Source organism: Leptidea sinapis, chromosome 45 (genome assembly GCF_905404315.1).
Source record: "Leptidea sinapis chromosome 45, ilLepSina1.1, whole genome shotgun sequence".
Taxonomy (NCBI): Eukaryota; Metazoa; Arthropoda; class Insecta; order Lepidoptera; family Pieridae; genus Leptidea; species Leptidea sinapis.
In genome coordinates, this window is record NC_066309.1 from 5,352,434 (window position 1) to 5,376,950 (window position 24,517).

The following is a 24,517-nucleotide window of genomic DNA, read 5'->3' on the forward strand; positions in this document are numbered from 1 at the left end:
ACAGTGTTCATCGAATAATTACAGTGTTCGGTCGGTGATATGGCTCTCAACTTGTGTTTAAAGCGATTCATTGTGAAAAATGCAAGAAAATCTGGGACTAGGTGTATGTCCTACTATCCCATAGATGAACATATTTTTGGATTGAGCAGTGAACAACAGCAGGTTTGGGAAAATATCATAATATACGGGTGTTCATATGTTTGTCTTACTCCGGTTCACTTGGCTCGAAGTATTACATAAAATTACAAACAATTCGTTCAATACACCTTTTTTTAGTGTTGGTTAACCAATATAAAACTGATTAAGACACGTGGTTCTATGCAGCACAAATTAAATTCAACTATATGCCAAGGTATATGACGTAGGTATTGTATTTGTGTAAATGTCTGAGAAAGTTGTTACTGTGCATTGCCTGGTTATCAATGCGTAGGTCATGATCCGGTCTGCATTATTATTGTAAGACGTCAGTATATTTAACTAATAAGAATAAGTATACCTAGACAGAAAGGAAGACTATAAATCTAAAATGACAGATTGAAAAAACATAGTAATCCTTCGCGCCCTTCTTCTAATCTTATTGTTTTGATATAAGCAAACGGGTTAGAGACTATCGTGATTAAATGTGGAATACCAACCGTACATTGACAAACGTAATACCAAAGATCAAACTCTGAGCTGCTGTTGAGCTGACAGTGGATTCCACAAACTGGCTGTGTGGGGTAAAATCTTTCTGGCAAAACGCACGGTCGTAGAACATCTTCTTCTTAGTCGGACACTATTGTCAGAGTGGTCGTGGTTGCGCTGACGAGGTACACGGTGGGGTATTCGGTCGGTTGATATCCTTTTTGAGGGTAGCTCTCCTGGCGATGTACTTCCATTTCTGCCGGTTAGAGGCGTTGCGTGTACACTGGACCATGGTGGACTCAGTAGCCTTTTTGATGGCGTCTATCCAGCGGGTTGGCAATCGACCGCGTACTCTCTTGCCTTCCACCTGGCCCTGAACTACCAATCTCTCCATCGAGTTCTCATTTCTAGAGACGTGACCAACAGAAACATAGCTTTTACCAGATATCAACGTGATGCGGGTGCAAATTTGCATTTTGACGTAATACTTATATTAATCTGAATAACTAATATGAGCACTACCCGTGATATGCGGTGGGCAATGCACAGAAATGTGGCCCCAAAAAATCTTAATACCTTTAGCATTAAAGTAATATTCTATGATAGACTTAATAATAAAAAAATAACAGGTTGCACTCGGGAGTGCCGGCAGAAGTTAAAACTTGAACATTAACGTTGTGCATTTTTGAATATTTTGGAATGGTTAGGGAATAATTTCGCACGAATTGCTGTATATTTATCAGTATAAATGTACTAGCATTTATGTGGTTAAATACAATATTCATTTATTGCGCTATCATACACAAATATGACAATTTAAATTACATAGAACATTTAACATTTCAGAACTATTACAATTATTTTACATTAAAAAGTTTATCTCTCATGGCATTTGTGGTAAAGTTATGTTTTTCCTCAGAAAAATCAACTTTCATCCATAATTTCAACGACTGTCTTACGAATTTTCGATCAGGTTTTGTACCCATCCCAAGAAAAGTGCTCAACGCCCCTAAAGAAGTTCTCACTTCAAAAACAAAAGTGAGTCTCTACCAAGGAAGAGTTTCATACAAAAGTATTACCTAAGTAGTAGTAGTAGTAAAATTTAATTTATTTCCTTTTAAAATTCGCTCAGCGAAGCGGGCGGGAACGACTAGTAAATATTATATAATGAAAATGGTCTTTGTTTGAGGCTCTTTCACACCTAAACCACTAATCGTATCGACATGAAACTACCACCATTCGATGCGAAATGTATCCTAGATAGCTATGGCTAATTTACTTTACTTTTTTAATGCCAACGTTCCTTCCTGACTTTATTTCCTTTTAAAATTCGCCCAACGAAGCGGGCGGGAACGGCTAGTTGCTTCATATAGGTATGCATTTCTTCGCACAAATTATAATACCCGTTGATGTTGTGAGTTTTACCTGACACTTCTGGAGTTTCATTTTTATGTCAATGAGGGACGAGACCCGCAGGACGTTCAACTGATGGCAATTGACACGCCCTTCCCATTACAATGCAGTGCTCAGGATTTTTGAAAGACCCAAATATTATGTCCTCCCTACAATCCATTCATATAAGAAATTTTAAGGACGGTTCTTATTTCTATTTTATCTATATTTTGAAAAATCCGTAATGTAACAATTATTTAATCACTTTCACCTAAACATTAACAGAAAAATGGGTGGGGAAAATGTATCACCGGTAGCCAGTAATCCTATAAGTCGATATGTAAAAAGTTTTTATATAGTCTTTGTTAATCAGTGAACGCATTGTTTTATATCCGTTCAATGTTGCTAATTGATCAGATAAATATAACATAATGTAATCGGGAAGATAATAATCACAGCAAATTATTTGGAATAAAACAACGAAATACAGAACAGGATAACAGATCTCATATTAATAATATCTGCGTTCCTGATGAGGTATCTGAACGCGTTTGCAGTTTAAAAGACGTCTATCGTCTCTTTCTTTTTTTTTTAAGAATAATAAGGGACGAGACGAGCAGGACGTTCAGCTGATGGTAATTGATACGCTATGCCCATTACAATGCAACGCCGCTCAGGATTCTTGATAAACCCAAAAGATCGCCACTACAATTGCGCTCGTCAACTTGAGACATAAGATGATAAGATAAGTCTGATTTGCCCAGTAATTTCACTAGCTACGGTGCCCTTCAGACCGAAATACAGTTATTTTTACACATTACTACTTCACGGCAGAAATAGGCGCCGTTGTGGTACCCATTATCTAGCCGGCATCCTGTGCAAACGAGCCTCCCACTGCTTTCTTCGCATGAAACTTCATCTTTTTCACTATTTTCGGTCAACAATTTTTATGGACAAGCAAAACCCAGTATTACACACTTCGAGGATACCTTGGTCCCCGGGTACCCTCTTATATCTTCTATACTAATAAATGTGGGGCACAGAGGTTCAGAACGTTCAAAATACTATCTTCGCGCCTCAATAAGGCTACTGGAAACCCAAGCACCGCGCTGGCAGCTATTTCGGTCAACGGATCAGCCTAGCTATCCAGCGCGGAAATGCCAGTATTCTTGGTACGCTTCTACGTACTGATAGTTTTAATTTTATGAAGTCATAGTATTGTAAATATAGTTATAAGATTTGTTTTGTTTGAATAAATTTTAGTGATAACTTTTCCGGAACCTTTATTTGACTTACAAAATCCCTACATATTCGTAATACAAATAATTCAGTCAATGACATTTCATTACATATGACAATTCAAATAATGAGCGGGCGCGGTCTGCTTAATTTATATGGCAAAATAGCGTTTGCCGGATGAGCACTTGTTTATTATAGAAGAAATATTTTTTTTTGTCTTTGCAGCTTCGACAAACGGTTTTTGATTTCGCACAAAAAGAGCTTGCACCTAAAGCGAATGAAATTGATAAACTAAATAACTTTGAGGGGATTAGAGAGTTCTGGAAGAAGCTTGGTAACCTTGGACTCCTAGGTTAGTAACACATTTCTTTTCATTAATATACCTACAGTTACTAAAAATATTAAAATATTTTGGGCGACCAATAAATTGAGTGTAACCTTCGACTTTATTAACAACTAATACTACCTCAATATTGCCTTCTCGCTTCGTCGTTTGTAGCAGCATTAGGGCCATTAGGTATCTTGTGGCAAATTGTTCAATTATCTACTTAAACTCCTCCGAAACGGTTTGACCGATTCTCATGAAATTTTGTGTGCATTTTGGGTAGGTCTAAGAATCGAACAACATCTATTTTTCATCCCCCTAAATGTTAAGGGTAGTCCAGTCCACCTCTAATTTTTTTTTATATATTTGACATTTTTTTTAAATTTTATTTTATTATGATTCAGCATTAAAAAATGGATACAACTTCAAATTTTCGGCCGTCTACGATGTACAACTATTTTTGTATCGCGATTTTTATATTATTCTGTTCCATCCACAAATCCGCGATAGGGTTGCAAGATGGCAATCGAATACACTAATTGTAGTACGATAAATTTGGTAGGTCTGAGAATCGGTTGCATCTACTTTTTATTCCCCAAATTTTTTTTAGTTACTTTATATGGTAATACAACGTTTGCTGAGTCAGCTAGTATATTATGAAATTCTCGAGTCCCGATGTTTGTAACCAAACTCCTCCGAAACGGCTTAACCAATTTGTTTGAAAATTCGTGTGTATATCGGGTAGGTCTGCGAAACGTCCAACATCCATTTTGCATATCCCTAAATGATATGGGTCACCCACCCCTAAATTTATTTTTAATTTTTTTATTTTTATTTTATTATGATTCAGCATTAAAAAATACATACATCTTCAAATTTTCACCCGTCTACGAGCAACATCTATTTTTCTGTCGCGATTTTTATATGATTCTGTTCCATCCACAGATCCGCAAGATGGCAATCGAATATAATAATTATTGTAGTACGATAAATTTTATGTACGATATAAGTATTTGGTAGATCTGAGAATCGGTCGATATCTATTTGTTATACGACAAAAATTTTTAATTATTGATTTTTTTTATTACTTTAGATGGCAATACAACGTTTGCTGGGTCTGCTAGTATACTATATACTTATGTTTTTCGTGTCCCTAAATCAAATCAAATCAAATCAACATCACATAATTCATTTAAGTCAACGAAGTGACACTTATGAATGTCAAAAGCTTTTTACCACCAGTTCGGAAAAGGAGTTTTAATTAGGAGTGGCAAGAAACTAATTGCCACTCTTTTAAATCAACATTTACAGCTTCATCGTTCTATAAATTATTTTAATAACAATGTAGGTACCTACTGTATAGAGCAATGCAAAAAAAACTCAACTCGAATACTGAATACCTTACACGAGTAAGCTAACGCACTAAGCAATCCACAAACACTGTTGATGAAGATATTATGCAAGCATCATATTAACGATTATAAAATATAAATATTATGTATAACTATAATTACCAACCTATAAAATAACTATAATTTTGAAAACATGAAGCAGTTTCCATTGACGGGACATCTAGCCAGTGCCGGATTAAGAAAGCTCGAGGCTCGTAGCAAATTATTTCAAAGACCCCTTGATTTATACTGAAATTGTCGATTACCGAAAAACGTGTATTGCCTTAGTAAGAAAAGTTGTAAAGTTTTTGTGACATCAAGTAAATTCAATAAAGTTTCATTCTAAAAGTTAGAGAGATGAGTGGGTTTAAAAATGCGGGGCCCCTAGCAATAGTTACTCTTGCGACGTAGCTAATCCGACACTGTATCTAGCCACCACAAGTAGCACCCGCATGAAGTAAGCCATCTCCTCGCGCGACCACATTTCAGAGAAAGGAAGGGAACGACCCGCCCCTCAACGAGAGAGTAGAGCGTAATAGTTTCAGGTCTATTGCAAAACGTTTTTTATTATGGGTCCTGTTTGATGTAATGTATTGTTAACTTGAAGGTTTCTATGTGTTGCCAGTGATGACACACGGAACACAGACGTGGTCGCTAACTATGGGCCTTATAAGGAAGCTCATGGTCTCTCAGAGGGCAGTGGAGAGGGCTATGCTTGGAGTGACCCTGCGAAATCGAATCAGCAATGAGGAGATCCATAGGAGAACAAAGAAACTCACACATAGATCAGATGGTTGCGAAACTGAAGTGGCAGTGGACAGGGCACATAGCAAGACGGACAGATGGTTGTTGGGCCAGTAAAGTTCTCGAATGGCGACCACATACCGGAGATATAGACAATCTGGTCAAGATCTCCGGAATAGGTTGGCCTTTTTCCAGCAGTGGACGTCCTCCGGCTGAAACAATGAATGGTGATAATTTTCAACTCACCATTTTTTATCAGGCGATTTAACTTTACCTTTCCGATGACGATTTCAAGACTCATTGTATTTATACAGGAGATATTACAATAATGAAACAGCCTTTGTAATAATAAATTATGTGTACCTATAACAGGAATCACAGCGGATCCTGAATATGGAGGCACCGGCGGTAAATATTCGGATCACTGCATCATCATGGAGGAACTCTCAAGGTAATTAAAGATAACTTTTTTTTATACAAGTGTGGGTATTTGCCCAAAAAAATCGTGTTAGTGGGTCAAATCTTGCACCATTATTTTAAAATAGTTATCCATACCCAAGCAGGTGAAATTACGTTATTTTAAATCCGGAATTAATGGCGGACGTCGAAAGAAATGAATGGGTTTGATAAATCTTGTTTGATTTGTTTTACAAATAAATAACATTCACATACCTGTTTATAATGTTAGGAAAGTATTTTTTTCCTTTTCATTATTAGGGACAAGGAACAACTAGAAAACTAATTTTGAATGTCTGCCTGTCTCTTTGTTCCGGCTAATCTCCGAAATGCCATATCCAATTTAGACGGGACTTTCTCCGGCTGATAGTGTTGTAAGAAGTAACTGAGACTATATTTATTTATTAGAAAAATACGGCGGGCCACTCTTATTTGATATATTTTGACGAGCCATTGGTCGAGTGGTATACTATTGAACAACTGGTTGCTGGTTCGGTCATGAATGTGAATGGCACTGAATGATGAATAGCTATGTGCACACTGTGTTCTTTTGTTCGTCAAGGGCATGCGTAGTCAAGAGTGCAGGTGAAGCATGCCCTTAACGCTTTCTAGAACGGAGTATGGACTACAGAGTACAGACACAAATTGACAGTTGGAACCTTTAGCTTAGATTATCTGTGGTTGGAAGCGAAGCGCGCGCTGTGATACCCGTTTTCCCGCGTGGGTTGATTTCTGTGCCATAAAGCGTTCAGCAACAATGCGTTCTATTATTGATAGCACTAAGCAGAAGTTGAATATAAAAATTAAGGCAAAAGTTGAAGATGAAAAGGCACAGAGTGGACATAGCTAAACGGATTGGGAATCATTCCATATAATGCCGGGTCTTTAGACATATAACCAGGGGTGGGACAGACGCCTTAAAGTGACGTTTTCAGAAGACTGTAGTGCCATCTGTTAGTTGGCCCGAAAATGAAAGCTTTGGCAGCTGTCACTCGCTTTGAAACATTTCAACTTTCCTTTATTTGTGTAACTGCCCACTGGTCATAAAATGGCGGCTACGCCAAGCGTTTGTACATGTATGTAGCTCTCGTGTTCCATTTTGCATATTTACACTACTAAATCTATCCTTTAAGTTCTATGTTGTGACAAAATTAGATAAGTAGCTCTACGCGCAATTTCAACATGGTAAAAAATTGCAATACCTACTTAATTGCGTCAGAACATTAAAAATGAATTTTATAATTTCGAGCTTATATATAGTTATTTTCGGGGCCAATCTGCAGATGGCGCCAGCTTTCAAATAGACAGCTCATAATGCGTAGAGAGGGCTCTCTTTTTCCTATATATTATTATACTCTTTGCATATAACTAACGAATAAAGTACGTTGTACCTAATGACCGCTCACAAAATATATGTAGGAGAAATGTAAGCTTTCACTACGAGCTTTATCCAGTTAGGCTTAAACAAAGCGTTTTTGAATCGTCACTATAGATATTTCTTCTAATATTACTGAATCCACTATATGTTCGGGAATAGTAGAGCTCGTGAGAAGATCATACAAGAAACTCAACGGCCACTCTTTTCAATCGAATAGAGTATTTTACAATGGCTGTAATCTTCGATCAACAATAGCAAGTAAATTACGTAACAAATTAGTTAGTAAGGTAATAATATGAATCGTGTTTAAATGCATAGACAAGATATATTGTACCTATACTATAGTATTTTAGTGATTATATTGAAGTGACTGTATTTTAGCTTGTAATGATTTGTAGAATTAATTTATCTTTTTATATTGTTTTGACATGTTAGCGTTATAGGACTTCAATTTACTTTTATATAATTAACAACTAAATTGTTTGTATGTTACTGTGCATGATGTGTTCACCTGTAATTGCAGGAACACGATTTTTTAAATTTATGTTACAATCTTATGAATTGTCTTGTGTATTCTGTGTTGGTGGACCTTGTATAAATAAATAAATAAATAAACAATACCAGATATTTCCTAGTAATAAAAAATTTCAATGTATAGGTAAATATAAAATATCGTATATTGGATGCATCAACCTTTATAGATTGAAATCATTGCTTGTGTAAGGATGCGTCGTCCACATAATGGTCATGATTACTATCATAATAAGTAATCACATCCAACGAATACAAGTTTGAATATTCCAAGTAGGTACTCGTTGTTCGAATAAAATATTCGATTAATTAACCGAGATCAAAAAAGGAGGGGAGATTCTCAATTCGTCGGTATGTTTTATTTTATCTCTATGTTTGTTACCTCAAAACTTTCGACTGGGTGAACCGATTTTGATAATTCTTTTTTTATTTGAAAGCTGGTGCTTCCCGTGTGGTCCCAATGTAATTCAATCACCCATGGTCCAGCTCTCATAATGGCATTCATGAGAAAACCATAAAAGTCTTAAATTTGCTATACGTATGCCCATGACAAATTTCCGAATAACCCATTATCGCGCCAACCGATTTCGATCATTCTTTTTTTGGTGAGAGTTTGGTTGGGTTCTGATTATGGAATCTATGACACAGTAATGGAACTCCTTAACGACTTACAATAAGGGTGCGATCTGTGGCATAATTTCTGTAATCAAATTGCAAAGCGCTTACGTTCATTGCTGTATTCAAAAATTAAGTATATCTACACATATTCAGACAAACTGCTAGTTAGTGTACTTCAGATTCACTAAAAATTGAAAAATCAAAAAAAATAAATTACCAAAAAAACAATCGACTTAAAAAACGCTCTTCCAAAACTATAGATACAATATGCACTAAAAAGTATAAAAATAATTTAATACTTTTTTTGTTATTTTTTTTTTCTTATATATCCAGGGCAAGTGGAGCAATAGCATTATCATATGGAGCTCATTCAAATCTATGCGTCAATCAAATTAACAGAAATGGCACTCATGAACAGAAAAGCAAGTATTTGCCTAAGGTAATTGAATGATAATAAGTCATGAATAATTTATTGTCTTGTGAATAAATTTAATCGCAGATGTTTGTGGACAGTATTTCATAAGCGTGAGTTTGACTTGTAGTTTTTTATTTTGTTATGGGAGAGGGGGATAAACGAGCGTAGGTATATGTTGCTAAGTGATTACCGCCGCCCAGATTCTCTTGCAACACCAGAGGAATTACAGAGATCCTTCGCGCTGTCTGCTATAATTGGGTATTTCTTGTAAAATTGAGGTTATACTTATCACAATTTCAAACATGCCGAGTCCGTTATGAGTCATGTCGTTTTTATTTTATAATTTTGTCAATATTTACAATACTTACTCTACCAGAGCTGAAGACTTCATTAAGGCGAGGTTTATAATACGCTCCTAATACAACTATTTTTGTTCATAAATTACTCTGGTAAATTTTGCTCTGACTAACTCGCTCCTGTAGTCTTTCGAGTAGACTTTACGTGATGCATTGCATTTCACACAAAATACAGTACTGAAAACCACTAACAGCCTTACAAATAAACTTGGTATAAATATATAAGTAGGTAACTAAGAATAAACGAAGAATACAAAAAAAGTTGACTATATCACTGACAACACTGTCAATACAATTATAATTCCGAATTTGCTTATTCTTGGTGTACTCTCAGTCAACTTTATAACCAGTTTATTTGTAAGGCCGTTAGAGACCCCGCAAACTGCAGACTTTTGATCGGCCGATAGTTTGGTTGGTTTCTTAATCAGTATGAAGATGTATGAGAGTGCGCACATTATAACGGTTCTGTATTGGCCGACAAAAAAGTTTGATAGGCTACACGATTGCCTTCAAACTGAACCGTCAGCAAACTATCGGTCGACTGTTAAATCAATACAGCGCTCTTCTAGGCGCGCACACCACCGATTGTTTAGTCGGCCAGACTCATCAATAGCCGATTTAAAACTAATAGCGTATCGTCCCTAAAACTGTCGGCCAATTGTTGTCTAGTGTGCGCACTCATCACAGACCCAACTGCTTAAACGGGCCAGTGTGCGCACTTAACAGCCGAACTCAACCAAACTATCGGCCGGTCGAAAGTCTGCAGTTTGCGGGGTCTCTTATAGTTTTAAACGAGTAACGAGTGGACAGTGGTCTCTCTCGGGTCTCCCTTAGTTGAGCAGACTTTACTCGAACGAATGTGACAGCTCAGGCTCATAATCCTCACAAAATAAAGTTCTGCGCACTGAAGAAATTTTCACTTCTGTTAATGTTTTTCAGTTATGTTCTGGCGAACATTTTGGAGCTCTGGCGATGTCTGAACCGGGTTCAGGTAGTGATGTGGTCTCTATGAAACTGAAAGCCGAAAAGAAAGGGGACTATTATGTCTTGAATGGCAATAAGTTCTGGATCACTAACGGCCCGGATGCTGACGTGTTAGTAGTAAGTTATATCTTTTTAATATTTCTGTAAGTAATGTTTTATATTTTTACTCTATACTAATATTATTGAGAGGAAATATTTGATTGTTTGTTTGCATTGAATAGGCTCCGAAACTACTGAACCGATTTGTAAACTGTTTTCACTGTTGGGTAGCTATACTACCCCCGGAAGACATAGGCTATATTATATTTTTTAAAAGATTTAGGGACTCTTAGTTAAACTCCAATAATGTAACACAAAGGTGTGAAAATAAATAACCTAAAATATTCTGTACAGCGCGTCTGCTAAGAAAAGTATTGATGATAGAATAAAGTAACACATAATTATTTACAACAAGTGTCGCGACAGCTTATATATTAGTGTTCTTCTATTTAAAAATTTTAATTTAAATGTCGCTACTTCTGTCGTTCTCAGTCCTGTGTGTACGCGGACAAGTCACGGGGTATCAACAGTACGCAATGTTATTATTAATTTTGGTACGATTATTGTGGACATTAGTGACTAAACGGCTTAAATAATTGCGATACAGATAAAATCTGTTTTCATATAACACACAGAATCTTCAAGATAAATCTTCATCTTGCATACCTCGAAATACCAGGACGACCATCTACCTTCCAAAAAAAGCGCGTTCATCTTAAAATGAATATTCTAGATAGGAATAAAAACACCAAAGTAAACGTTTGTGCAACGTGTTTGCCCTCTTACTATAAAATAACTCTAATATTTAGAGTTAAGATATATATTTAGAGCCAAATGGTATTGCCTGCTGCGATGGCAAGCGTCCTGTTGGAATGACACTGGTGGCTTGGGAACGAGGCAGGGCGCTGGTCTAGGTCGCGACTTGCATCGACACTCTGGCTCCTTCTCATATCTAAGTTACGTCAGTTGATGCTGGGGCTGCTGCTTCGACTGCCGAAGACAGCAAGCGTCGCAAATATGGTGCAACCTAGCTATCCAATGCGGAAATACTGCCAGTATTCTTGGTATGCTTCCCCGTAATGATAGCTGTATTTTAATGTAAATGTATAAGATTTGTTTTGTTTTAGATATTAAGTTAGTTAACCAAATAGTTATTACCTATGTAATGCGAATTCTAGGATTAACGTCGTAAATGAAAGTATGACGATATTTTATAACTACTTCCAGGTTTACGCAAGAACCGACAGTAATGCAAGCAAACCACAACACGGTATATCTGCATTTTTAATAGAGAAAGACTTCCCCGGTTTCTCAGTTGCTCAGAAACTGGATAAGCTTGGTATGAGAGGATCAAATACGGGAGAACTTGTCTTTGAAGACTGTAAGGTAAGGATTTCTGATATTTATTAGAAGTGAGAATTTCTGCTTAGTTGTTGCAGGTAGCGTTGTGGTAACCTTAGATAATTTATACATCTAGATAGAGAATCTTGTTGTTAGAGAACCGATAAAAACAGGCCCAAGTGTGCGTGACAAGCTACATCTTACATTCGTAATTTGTATGACACTTTGTGTTAGTGTGCGTGCATTGCTCAAAATAGAGTTTAAAACTCAACTCAATTTTTTCGACGTTTTCTTAGCTGTCATAGTCTATCTAGACGTATGAATGGTCCAAGGTTGTAACATACCTATAGTTGAAATTCACTGTTCACGATAAACACAAAAACACACACACACACATACTTACGCCTTGTTCCCGTCGGGGTAGGCAGAGACAATAGAATGAACTTGCTTCTAATATTTATATACACTGGCCTGCAAAAGTAAGTATCACACTTTTCAAATTATTTTTTTTTCTCAACTATAGAAGGTAGAGATTTAAGATTAAAAACGTTTTGTTGCAAATTTTATAGGCTTTAATTCTTAGAAACTAAAATTAAACATTAGTAACATTTTTAACTTAAAAAAGATAAAACAATGAAAATAGACATTTTTAGTTTAGTATAAAAAAATTCAACTAAAATGTATTACATGTTATTTAATTTTTAATAACTGGTATTGCCTCCTCGAGCTCTGATTACAGCTTCGAGCCGGTTTGGCATACTGAACACTAGGTTTCGGAGCCGATGTTGGGGAATATTCTCCCATTCTTCTACCAGGGCCTGCTTTAGTGCTCTGAGGGTAGTAGGTGGTGGTCTGCGATTTCTGACTAGCCTCCCAAGCTCATCCCAGGCGTGTTCAATCGGGTTGATATCAGGACTACTTGATGGCCAAGCCATCACGCTGATACCGACCTCCTGAATATACTCTTGTACGATATGAGCCGTGTGTGGCCGGGCATTATTATGCATCAGTATCGATCCATCACCCATATTTGCTAAATACGGCCCTGCATACTCATTGAGAATCTCTTGAGCATATCTTTGCCCAGTGAGGGTGCCATTTTCTATGGCTACTAGCTCTGTGCGACCTACTGAAGATATGCCAGCCCATACATGTACACTGCCTCCACCGTATTGGACTCTTTCTGAGATGCAGGCTTGAAGGTATCGCTCACCAGGTCGCCTGTAAACACTTCGCCTTCCATCAGAAGTGTAAAGGGAGAATCGAGACTCATCTGCAAACAAAATTCTTTACCATTCTTTTCATCCCACTGCATGTGTTCACGGGTGTATCGCAGTCTCGCTACTCGATGCTGTCTCTCGAGTTTTGGGCCACTCGCTGGTCTTCGGGGTTTCAAATTTGCTTCAGCAAGTCTTCTTCTCACTGTACTGTCACTAATGTAGTCCCTCCGCGTCTGAAGTAGCTGTTGCTGGACTTCAACTGCATATTGGTGGCGATTTTTTAACACAGTGGAAATAATATAACGATCTTCTCGGGTACTGGTACACCTGGGTCTGTCATCACAAGGTCTCCTCAGATGGTGTCCAGTCTCTTCGTACCTTCGCTTTACCTTCTGGACCGTTCGTACCGTCACACCCACCATTCTTGCAGTGCGACGCCTACTGATGCTTAGTTCCAGAAAAGCCATGATCCTAGCACATTCTTCAACTGAAAGAGGCATGATAAATAAATTTTATGTGCTTTTTAGCATAAATTTTTAAAACAAGACCCATCGATCTTGAAAAAAATTTAAAACAGAAAGAAAATTGTAATTCGGAAACGTCGACTATGGAAAAGGAATGATTTTGTTTTTGAAGTTTTTTTTCAGCCAATTCTTAAAAGAAGGTTACCGACTATAAAGTTTTTATGTACAAAATTAAATTCTCTTTAGAGTCCTTTTTATTTCGAAAGTATATCTTGTGAACTTAAAACGTTATCCCAATTTTAAAAGTGTTATACTTTCTTTTGAAGGCCAGTGTAGTTTGGCCCCGTAGCTTTCATTTTATGAACAATTTTTATGAAATTTTTTGTCTACGTCTATGATATAATTGTTTTTTGTGTACGGCTTTTTAAGAGTTTTCATTCAGGTTGATTATATATTATTATTATTAACTGACAGAAATAAGTTATAAATAAAAAAAATATGTTTAAAAAAACCGACTTTAAAAACTAAAAAGTATCAAATAACTAAAAATTTAATTTAATACACCTCATATGCAAACCTTTACCTTTTATATTAATAAAATACTATTATTTGTATTTGATAGCTTTGAAGTCGGTGCCAAGCCAAAGTAGTGGGTACCTACACTCGCCACGCGTGACTTTGAGCGTAATAGCTTCGTCTAGAACAAAACAACCCAAGCAGACAGACAACCTTAATAATTACATTACGTAAGCTATAATATTCAGTTTTATTTTGTTTAGGGCTTGGCACCGACTTAAAACCTGCCTACCAATAGGAAGCACATACAAATACTGAAACCTATTTTATTAATATTAAAGGTAAAGGTTTGCGTAAGAGGTGTATTAAATTAAATTTTTAGTTATTTGATACTTTTCAGTTTTTAAAGTCGGTTTTTTAACCGTAGTTTTTTTTTTCTATTACCATAAAGCGGTAAATTGCATATATTTATTATATATTTGCATATACTTAAAACCTCCCTCGAGAACCACGCTATCTATTGTTGAGAACAGCATGAAAATCGGTGCAGTAATTTGTGAATTTATCGCGAACAGACAGACTGACAGATGCGGCGGAGGACTTTGTTTTATTATATGTACCTACACTTGTTCTAGGTACCAGCAACTAATTTACTCGGAGAAGAAAACAAGGGTGTGTATGTTCTAATGTCTGGGCTGGACTTGGAGAGACTAGTTTTAGCAGGAGGTCCTGTTGGTTTGATGCAGGCAGCCATTGACGTGTCATTCCAATATGCTCACACGAGAAAACAATTCGGAAAGAATATTGGCGAATTTCAACTTATACAGGTAAATCATATAACTAAATGTAAATGTACTGACAATTAACAGTGATAATATTTATTTCTTTAAATTTTTTTTGACTGACTGTCTATAACCAAGCTTATATATCTATAGCACGAACAGCTCTATTTTGCATAGCAAACACTATATAAATGTCAGCAGGATGACCCCGCAGCAAAATACCGTTCGTCATGATGCTGTAAAAAAAACTGAAGTAAGTACACTAATTTAGCGGTACCGACATTCCCTCATGTTAGAGCTGAGTCTATCTGATAGTTGGGCAATATGTGGATCCCACTGAAGCTTTTCATCTACCGTGATACCCAAGAAGACCGTAGTGTCCACAAGTTCCAATCTCTGGTCATTTATAAGTACGTTTGTTTGTACCTCCGTTGTGTTTGGTGTAATGAACCGTTTATACTTTGTTTTTTTACTGTTTAAGTGCAGATTATTCGTCTCAAACCAACGCACTATCTTTGAGAGTGTATTGTTTACCTCGTCATGAACATAATATGCACGTCCCGTCTCTTGTTTTAGTGTAACAAATCCATTTTCTAAGTTTTAAGTGCAACCTAATCGAGGAAAGTGTACCTTTTATTTGCTTTCTCCGCATCTATAGTAATAATTTGTATAATCATATGGTTACATGAATACACATACTTAATAATATTTTTAATGTGTGGGCAGACAAAAAAACCTGTGAGTTGTTGATGTAATCTCTAGCCAATTCCTTTTCATTTTATTTTATGAAAATATGGGATGAGACGAGCAGGACGTTCAGCTGATGGTAGTTGATACGCCCAACACATTACAATGCAGTGCCGCTCAGGATTCTTGAAAAACATAAAAATTCTGAGCGGCACTACAATTGCGTTCGTCACCTTGAGACATAAGATGTTAAGTCTCATTGGCCCAGTAATTTCACTAGCTACGGCGCCCTTCAGACCGCAAAACAGTTATGTTTACACATAACTGTGCCTATTTCTGCTTCATAGCAGAAATAGGCGCCGTTGTGGTATCATAATCTAGCCGGCTTCCTGTGCAAAGGAGGAAATTAATAATTAGGTAAATTCATTAATTAGTAATTATAACTTATTAAGTACTAAGTATTATTTTACTGTTTGCTAATTGCAATTATAACGTTGCTGGTATTATAAAAGTGTTCGCACTTTTTTACGACACCAATCACCATTTTAAGCCAAGATAAACGGTATCAACAAATTTAGCTGGGTTTTTTTATGCCAAATTGCATTAAAATTATTTTTTTTCGGGGTATGGTGTTAAATGCATAAATATTGCAATTTAGGTCCTACGCTCTGCCGTTTCAGGGTAAAATGGCGGACATGTATACAACATTGAGTGCCATCCGTTGTTACCTCTATAACGTCGCAAAGGCCTGTGATGAAGGGCACGTCAATAGCAAGGATTGTGCTGGAGTCATACTGTACAGTGCTGAGAAGGCGACTCAACTTGCTTTAGACGCCATACAGATTCTGGGTACGTACTGAATTTTCGTACGTAAATACAAACATTAAAAGGGTCATTGTATCAAGCACGCTTTTGGTATAGTTAGGTACTGAAAATCCTTTCGCTAATTATATTTTTTGTAGCTACTGTGGAATTTCGAGTCTGTAGAATGGTATTCCTATAGTTGAGTCTCGTGACACGCTACGTCTTGTTCGCTTAAATGTCACTGCTTGTGGCGGCCAATTGGGACGGGTCATTCAATTTCCTAAAATATGGTTGAGGGAGGCGATGGCTGGTTTATGGATCGCTTATTTTTCGTTTATTGATCGGATACTTGTGGTGGCAGGATAATCCTGTAGCCAGAAACTCAGCTTCATGTTTTTAGAAATTAAAATTATTATATTTTTGTAATCGCTAGTAAAATGCTCGCAAAATACCTTTATTTATTTATGATGTGTGTGTACTGATGCATCTGTTAGAAATTGTTTTCGTAAACTAGAATGTGTTTGTAAACTAAACAAAGAAAAACTTGTTTCGTCTTTTGAGACAAAGTGACATTGATAACACTGTCATGTGTCACTAATGTAATATTTTATTTTGATAAGATACTCTATGCCACTGGTTGTCACTCTCTCTGTTCCGTTCTGTAACTGTGTTAGTACTTCTCTATATTAAATCCTAAATAACTAAATCCATCGTTTTGTTTTTCGCCATATTCCCATCAGCATCTACTGTACGGTACTCAGTAACTCTTGTTTTTACGTGTTAATTTACATTTGCTTTTTTTGAGTTAGTCGTGTAAGGCATTGAGTTATACTTTTGTAGCATCACTTTACACATATTGTAATTGAAATAATTTGTAAAAATATGAAGCTGGCAATGTACATTTTAAAGAGTGGCAATGAATTTCTTGCCACTTCTACTCATTAAAGCTCAACACTCTCCGATGTGGTGGTAAATGTAAAAAGAAAATAAAACTTTTGACATTCATAAATGTCCTTGACTTACATGAATAAAGTAATTTAGAATTGATTTGATTTAAAAATTCATGAGGCACTTATTTTTATCGCATCGTAATCGTAACTAAGGTGAAAAATCCAGCATTGGTAAGCAAAAATCGTAGTCTTGATAAAACCAAAAGCATAGAATACTTCATACGACTATTAATTTTTTTACAAGTATATTTACATTCTTAATAATATGCTTTTACCTAGTTAATACCTTTAGGTAATCTGGCTCCGCTTGGCGTGATAAATTGGAAAAACCCATTTTCCCAGAGATGATAATATCGGTTTTTGCCCACAACACCCTCATGTACACATGAATTTAATCCAAATTGTAAGACGTGATACCGAGATCACGGACTAGTAAAAAAATAAGGACTCCGTGTCACCTTACATAACAGTGAGGCACCAAAACAAGCCGGTAAACGTGTAAATACATAGCCCCACTCACACACTTACACTACTACAGGCCGATAGGCGGTCATTATGAGAATTATTGTTATCGTCTGTGACAGATCAGTTTGCGTTCAATAAAATATTTCAAAAATGCCGTCGTGCGTTGTGAAAAAGTGTAAAAACGGTAATATATAAGTATTTTTGGCCATATATGATTATTTAAGAGAGAAAAAATTGTGAAACTAGTATCCCCCGTAACCGCACATACACACACAGCATAACGGTGCTACACTTGCTAATATCACGGCGCGGAGTCCTTCTTTTTTTACTCGTCCGTGACCGAGATACGCAAATATTTTTTTTAACTGAAAGCAACATCTGTTTAACGAAATCATCACGTCCGTCAAATCCACTTCTCCCATAAGTTTGTTGTAATGTTTGACAATTTGCGGATAATCTACATATACCTTTTTCTTCTCATATTTATCGTATCGCTTGATAATTTCGATGGGGTACGAATCATCATTAGACCTAATAAATGTGACAACTTTACTGTCGTGTCATTTTACAAGTGCCAACTTATTTTTATTACCAACTATCTGGGAACTATATTCACGTTTCATCTATTTCATTTGTTGGGTAGTAATTATTTATAATTCCTGTCAGCCTGAGACGATTAGTCCATATAGTTCCGAGACATAAAATTCCGCACTTCTCCTTTTTTTTAATGAAAATAAGGGACAAGACGAGCAGGACGTTCAGCTGATGGTAATTGATACGCCCTGGCCATTACAATGCAGTGCCGCTCGGGATTCTTGAAAAAACCCAAAAATTCTGAATGGCACCACAACTGCGCTCGTCAGCTTGAGACATAAGATGTTAAGTCTCATTTGCCCAGTAATTTCACTAGCTACGGCGCCCTACAGACCTAAACACAGTAATGCTTACGCTTAGGCGTCGTTGTGGTACCTACCCATAATCTAGCCGGCATCCGGTGCAAAGTAGTCTCCCACTGGTGAATGACTCCTGTAGAATATACGTCAGTTCACGAGCCATGAAAGACTTAGCGTAGACGATAGCGGGCTTTAGTTTTCGGATTCAGATAGTTTGACACATATACACATAGTTTGCCACCATAGAGAAGAAAGTCATAAATACCAGAGACTCGGACGGAAAATTTTTAAACCCCCATTTTTTGGCTTCATTTGGACATATTCTTTACTTGTACCTGCTTTTCGACCTTTATACTAAAGTATCATCATTTCCTCTATTGAACATTTATCTTCATTTTTTTGTGCCTAGAAATATGTTGATACATTTTGTTAAATTTTTTCTAGAAGCATAAGGCCAGCAATAATAGGTTCTCTTGGTTTTTTAGCCCAATAATCAGTTGTTTTGAAACAAAGCTCAGTAAATAAAAAAATCCAATTTTATTTGTATTTTTATTTATTTCTTTCCACCATGCATGTTATATTCAATACCAATAATCTCTAAGATAAGTAGTAATTCAAGTTTACATTAGGTCCAGAAATTTACTGAATTAAAATTACCCACATTTTTTTTTCCAGGTGGAAATGGTTATATAAATGACTATCCAACCGGAAGAATACTTAGAGATGCTAAACTTTATGAAATTGGTGCAGGGACATCCGAGGTCCGAAGAATGCTTATCGGAAGAGCTCTAAACAGTGAATATAAATAAAATAATAATAAATGTGGATATGTGATAAAATAATATAATGTATATACTGTAATGTGGTGTTTTATTGCTAATATTTCATATTGTCATTTAAAATTTCTCACACACAAATGAAAATTTCAGTTTTTAAACTGTAAATAATTGTAGCTGTAAATTTTGTCATAATATGGTGACATAAAATGATACAATCAGATAATAATGTCAATGATTTAGCTCCTGTGATACAACCCAATGGTTAGTGACCCTGCCTACTAAGCTAAAGGTGCAAATATTTATATAATGAATGTGGATGTTGGTGGTTTGGTAGTTTGGTAATTTGAGCAGTTGTGAGTGTGCTTGGAACTATTATAAGTGTACTCACTACACACATTAACTCATGAAAAAGGAACTCAGGAAGAAACAAACTTTGATCTTTAAAAATTCCTGTAGATGGAATCATAACCTAGGAATTGAACAAGATATACCAAGATTTACGAATGTTCAAGTCTTGAACCCATTAGCGAGGGGGGGCCAGGAGCGCCCGGGTAGACGCGGGCGCTGCTCTTGGGCCCACCATCCAGCAATGCTTCAATGACCGTCATTAATATATAATGTATTAAGACATCATATTATATTGTTAAATTAATAAAGTCGTATTACAACCAAGGAGTCTTCTCGTCGTCCCAACAACAACACATGGCATCACTCAAACAGTTGGCTCAGTTGGTAAGAGCTCTCAGGCGGAACCAAAGGGGTTATGGGTTCAAGTCCCACATAGTTAACAAATTTTGGATACAAATTTAATTTGTATAATTATAAAGGTTTAAAAATACTCTAAGTGATTATATAATTACTCAAATATCAGGAAGATTTAAGAGTAGAAAAATAAGTGCTATTGCCACCAAAAGCTAACTGAAAAACTGACAGATAATGATTCAACAAAATGCCACCATTTCGGAGGTATATAAAGCATTTGACCAGGTTTTAGTCTACAGTAATAGGGTGTGCTGTGTTTATACTTTGGATATTTATCCAAATCTGGCTCTCTTGGATCAACTTGAGCCGTGTTATTTAATAATTCATCCTCATGACAATACAAATATTCTGAATCTTTTGGTGAAAACAAAAATATTTGTTTCTCGCCAACAACTTGAGCTAATAGGTTCTTTGGGGGATCATGATGTAAAGGTGATATTGTACCCTTTGGTCCATACCACGCCATTACGTTAACAGGCTCATCGGTTTCTGAAAAACAGCAATACTCTGGTTCGGTTATATCTGCTTTTAATTCAGGAATTTGGTCAAATAATTGATACTGAGCCAGATAACCTTTAGGACCATCTGTTTCATAAATGTAATTCTTAATAAATTCTTCTATGGTAATTAGTTTCTGAGTCCAATCACTATCTGTGTATTTTTTACCTATTTCAACTGACACTGTTCTGAAGCCAGCAAGTTTCAGGAAGTATTTGTGGTCCTTCCACTTAGATAATGCTGGCCAATGGTCTATGCAATTATCAAGTATAACAGGAGTTTCTTTCTTAATGTAATGGGCATAAAAATTCTCCATGCTTGGACATTTTATTATTTCTATATTGGTGGCATTATATATATTTTTGATATCATGATCACAATCAAATAACTTATTATCATCAATTTTGTATTCAGAATTCTTTTGAAAATTATAAAGATTATTTAAAAGTGCAGCACAGTCTTGCAACAAGCTGGGTACTGCTTTAATAGGACAGCCGAATAGTATGCCAAAGTCAATGATTTTAAAACATTCCTTTAAAACGTCACTCGACACTTGATTACAGTTTTTTAAGGTGATTAATAACTTAATATAGGATGCGATCGTAATTGTTTTTCTCAAAAATAATCGTACTTCTTTCCAATTTCCAATATTAACCTGTTCATACATATAATCTAATAAGCCTTCTATTTGTAAGATATGGTCGCTATTATTAGCTTCGATCTCATTTATACTTTTATCAATTAAAGATAAACTTGCTGGGTCTAATTCAGAAATTTCTTCAATAGCCTCCGAAATACTTGACTTAAGTTTTACAATTTCTTCAAATCCTCTAGGCGAACACATTTTTAGTAACTTTAGTAATATGGGCACAGAATTGATAATGATTTATATTTTATAATAGACATAATGTAAACAGGTACAATTTCAATAAGTATACTCATTACATCACTATTTTAAGTAAAGTTTATTTTGGTTTATTTACAAACAATTAATTTTTCAATTTTTTTTTTTTTGGATTTTATGCCCTGGTAACGAGATAATTTATCTAAAGTAATTTGCTATTGAGTACATAATACTATATGACATTTGTTTGCATAATTTGCTTCTCTCTGGTATCCACAGACGGTAATAATTTACAAATCCCATCTGTTGGGAGTCTTCGCATTTTTTATGAAAAATCAAGACAATTTTTATTTACATTTAATTACAGTATATAATGATATGTGCTATTTTGTTTTTGACTTTTTGCTATCCTATCGGTAGCGACACGATTACGTTGCAATGTTGGGAATTCTGATCAAAAAAACTGACAAGACGTTGTATCGGCAGTCCTTTTTTAGTGTTAGCCTGACTCTACCTACAGAATTCTGAAGAGACTGAAACAGGTGGAAATCTGAAAGAGCACGCATCACATAAAAACCTCCTAGACACACTTTATTAATTTTTGTTAGGCGGCTAAAGATGTGTACGGTGCAGCGTTATCGTGATGAAAGACCAAGACAAACGAAAAGAAGCTTTTTCGTAATTTGCTTGTTTTTTTTGAAATAGTACACCCAAAGCGATTTTATTATAGTGTATGCGAAAGCCTCTTTCCCTGACCTATTACAAAGATTATAATAACAATCTTTTTATGGAGGAGGAGGACACAACCTCCTGTTACACCAGAGGAATTACAAATTATCGGCCTTTTAAAGAAGTGTGCCTTCTATTGACGGTATTCATGTGATATCGTCGTGGAAACACGGCACACGAAAACGCATTCTAGTTGTACGTAGCACAAAGAAACTTCGAAAGCCACTGTGTAGGAACGCCACAATTCAGGTAACAATGATGATATTCAGGAACAAAGCAGCTGCAATCTGGTTAAACAGCTCTTCAAGACACTCTCCATGATAAATGCGATAGAACATACGCGTTCACGTATTGATTCCCTAAAAAGTTGAGCAGCTCTGAGTTGCACGTGGTTATTTGTTCCAGTTGGTACAGGGGTGCACCAGACCAAAAGAGAGAGCAGTAGTCCATGTGTGGCTTGACCTGCGTCTTTCAAAGTGCTTAAATGTGGACAGGTTTGAAGAAGTGTCTCGCAATTTTGTTGAGTTGCTTCGAAGCCATTTTGGCTTTGCCTTTCAGACGTCCGTGGAGCAGGCCATCGCTTGAGATTGTGAGACCCAGTATTCAGATACAGAGGATAGCTTGTATACTGAATTTTTTAATTAGGTTTTCGATACGAATTTTAGGTCACTAACGAATATACACACACTAACGAATGACGACGAATAAGACCTAGGGAAGGAATGAGAATCATAGCGTGATATAAATTGCAAGATCATTCATGTATCTGCCTACTGTGTAAGGTTTTTCCAATTTAATATACTGTTCAGTAAGATAGGAAATGATGATAATTACAATTTGAAAATAACTCAAAAAATATATGTAAGCTTATCAAAAGTATTTAACTAGTACCAAAGAATTACCAACCCATTTATGAGTTACTACTTTTTATCCTAAAAAAGCACGTTTAGTGTATTAATTATAAGCTGTCATTTGTTATTGTATTAGTTAGTTACACAGTAATAACCACAATATATTCATTTACGTTTTAGGTTACCTGTCATTCATAGCTATCAAACGTTTTTCACAATATTTCACTTTCTCACAAGAAATAGTGAAATAGAGTTTTCTTCGCCGTCTTTAGTTATAGTGCTTACAGTTTTTTCAGATATTCCTGAAACAGGAAAAAAGTTTTATTTTATAAAGCCTATTCTATTTTAAATTAAAAATGACTGTATATATGTAGAGACCTATTTCTTACCAATAATGTTCCTATTTACATTTTTACCTAATTGTATCAAATGCTACTAAACGAAAATTGTAGTTCTAACTATTAAAAATAGAGGTCAGCTTGGCATTTATATTATTTATTTATTCAAATTAAAACCACTCGAGGTGACTTATACTAATTGACAATGATTACTCTGCTAAATTATGTGATCATATAATATATTAAAAAGACAAATATAAAGGACATTGAACTTGTATATCAAATTGAAGCAAATGATTGAGTATATTACTATAATAAAACATACAAAAAAATGATGTGGTGTCGTGGGACACCAGGTAGGAACGAAGTTCCTTCGGCTAATGTAGAATCGACAAAAAGAGGGAGAAAGAGAAAGGTATTATACACTACTCGCTTGTGTATGCGACTGTCGCGCCTGCGCACGTCTCATTTAACGGTTTTATTCCACGAACTTTTTTCCACGGATTTTTTCTTACGGTTTTACTATCACATTTTTTTCAGGTCGGTCGCGCAGCAAAATCTCTATCCCCTCCAAGCCTGCCGTAAGGAACTTCGTTGCAAAAACATCACAAGATAGTTACTGTACTCGCAAGAACAACAACAAGCAGTCTAACATTTATGGTGAGAGAAAATCAAAGTTGACGCGACAGAAATTATGTACTGATGGCGGTAACGGTAGGACATCAAGTTTCCACTAAAATTGGGAAAAATACTAAAGACGGGTAACCCTAATTTACATACCTGTCATGGCGGCAACTCGTTGACGAACATTTCCAAATGGAATTAAAGGAGCATTATTTTCTTTTTCTCTTTCACAGAAATCACGCACCGATACTATAATATTTCCTCCGCTACTTTGAATTCTTTTCGGCATGCTAACAGATGAAATATCACAAATATGAAAGAAAAACGCTAGGAACTTCACAGAACGACTCGACAGGAACACCAACATAAAGAAAACATATAATGATTTCTGTCAGAGGTAAAATAACTATGAACGGACTGTACTCATTCAACGCGAAATCGCGGGTAAAAGTTAGTTGGTATTAAAATTAAATTAAGA

At 35.9% G+C, this 24,517-nt stretch overlaps 2 protein-coding genes and 1 long non-coding RNA gene across 3 annotated transcripts; 1 reads left to right on the forward strand and 2 right to left on the reverse strand.

Moving 5' to 3' along the window:
- On the forward strand, positions 1 to 19,475 carry LOC126977409 (isovaleryl-CoA dehydrogenase, mitochondrial). Its single transcript, XM_050826196.1, has 9 exons — positions 1 to 162; positions 3,481 to 3,607; positions 6,088 to 6,166; positions 9,032 to 9,137; positions 10,409 to 10,570; positions 11,720 to 11,878; positions 14,669 to 14,860; positions 16,183 to 16,351; positions 19,290 to 19,475. The coding sequence occupies exons 1-9, from the start codon at positions 40 to 42 to the stop codon at positions 19,421 to 19,423; spliced, it is 1,251 nt and encodes a 416-aa protein (XP_050682153.1). The 5' UTR covers positions 1 to 39; the 3' UTR covers positions 19,424 to 19,475.
- LOC126977439 (uncharacterized) lies at positions 14,925 to 24,396 on the reverse strand. The gene is made up of 3 exons (XR_007732212.1): positions 24,196 to 24,396; positions 23,263 to 23,379; positions 14,925 to 15,051 (listed from the first exon to the last, which is right to left on the reverse strand). It is a non-coding gene; the product is annotated as an uncharacterized LOC126977439 (long non-coding RNA).
- Positions 19,150 to 21,657, reverse strand: LOC126977411 (bifunctional peptidase and arginyl-hydroxylase JMJD5). The gene has a single exon (XM_050826205.1). The coding sequence runs from the start codon at positions 21,495 to 21,497 to the stop codon at positions 20,292 to 20,294; it is 1,206 nt and encodes a 401-aa protein (XP_050682162.1). The 5' UTR covers positions 21,498 to 21,657; the 3' UTR covers positions 19,150 to 20,291.
- Positions 24,397 to 24,517: the final 121 nt, after the last annotated feature.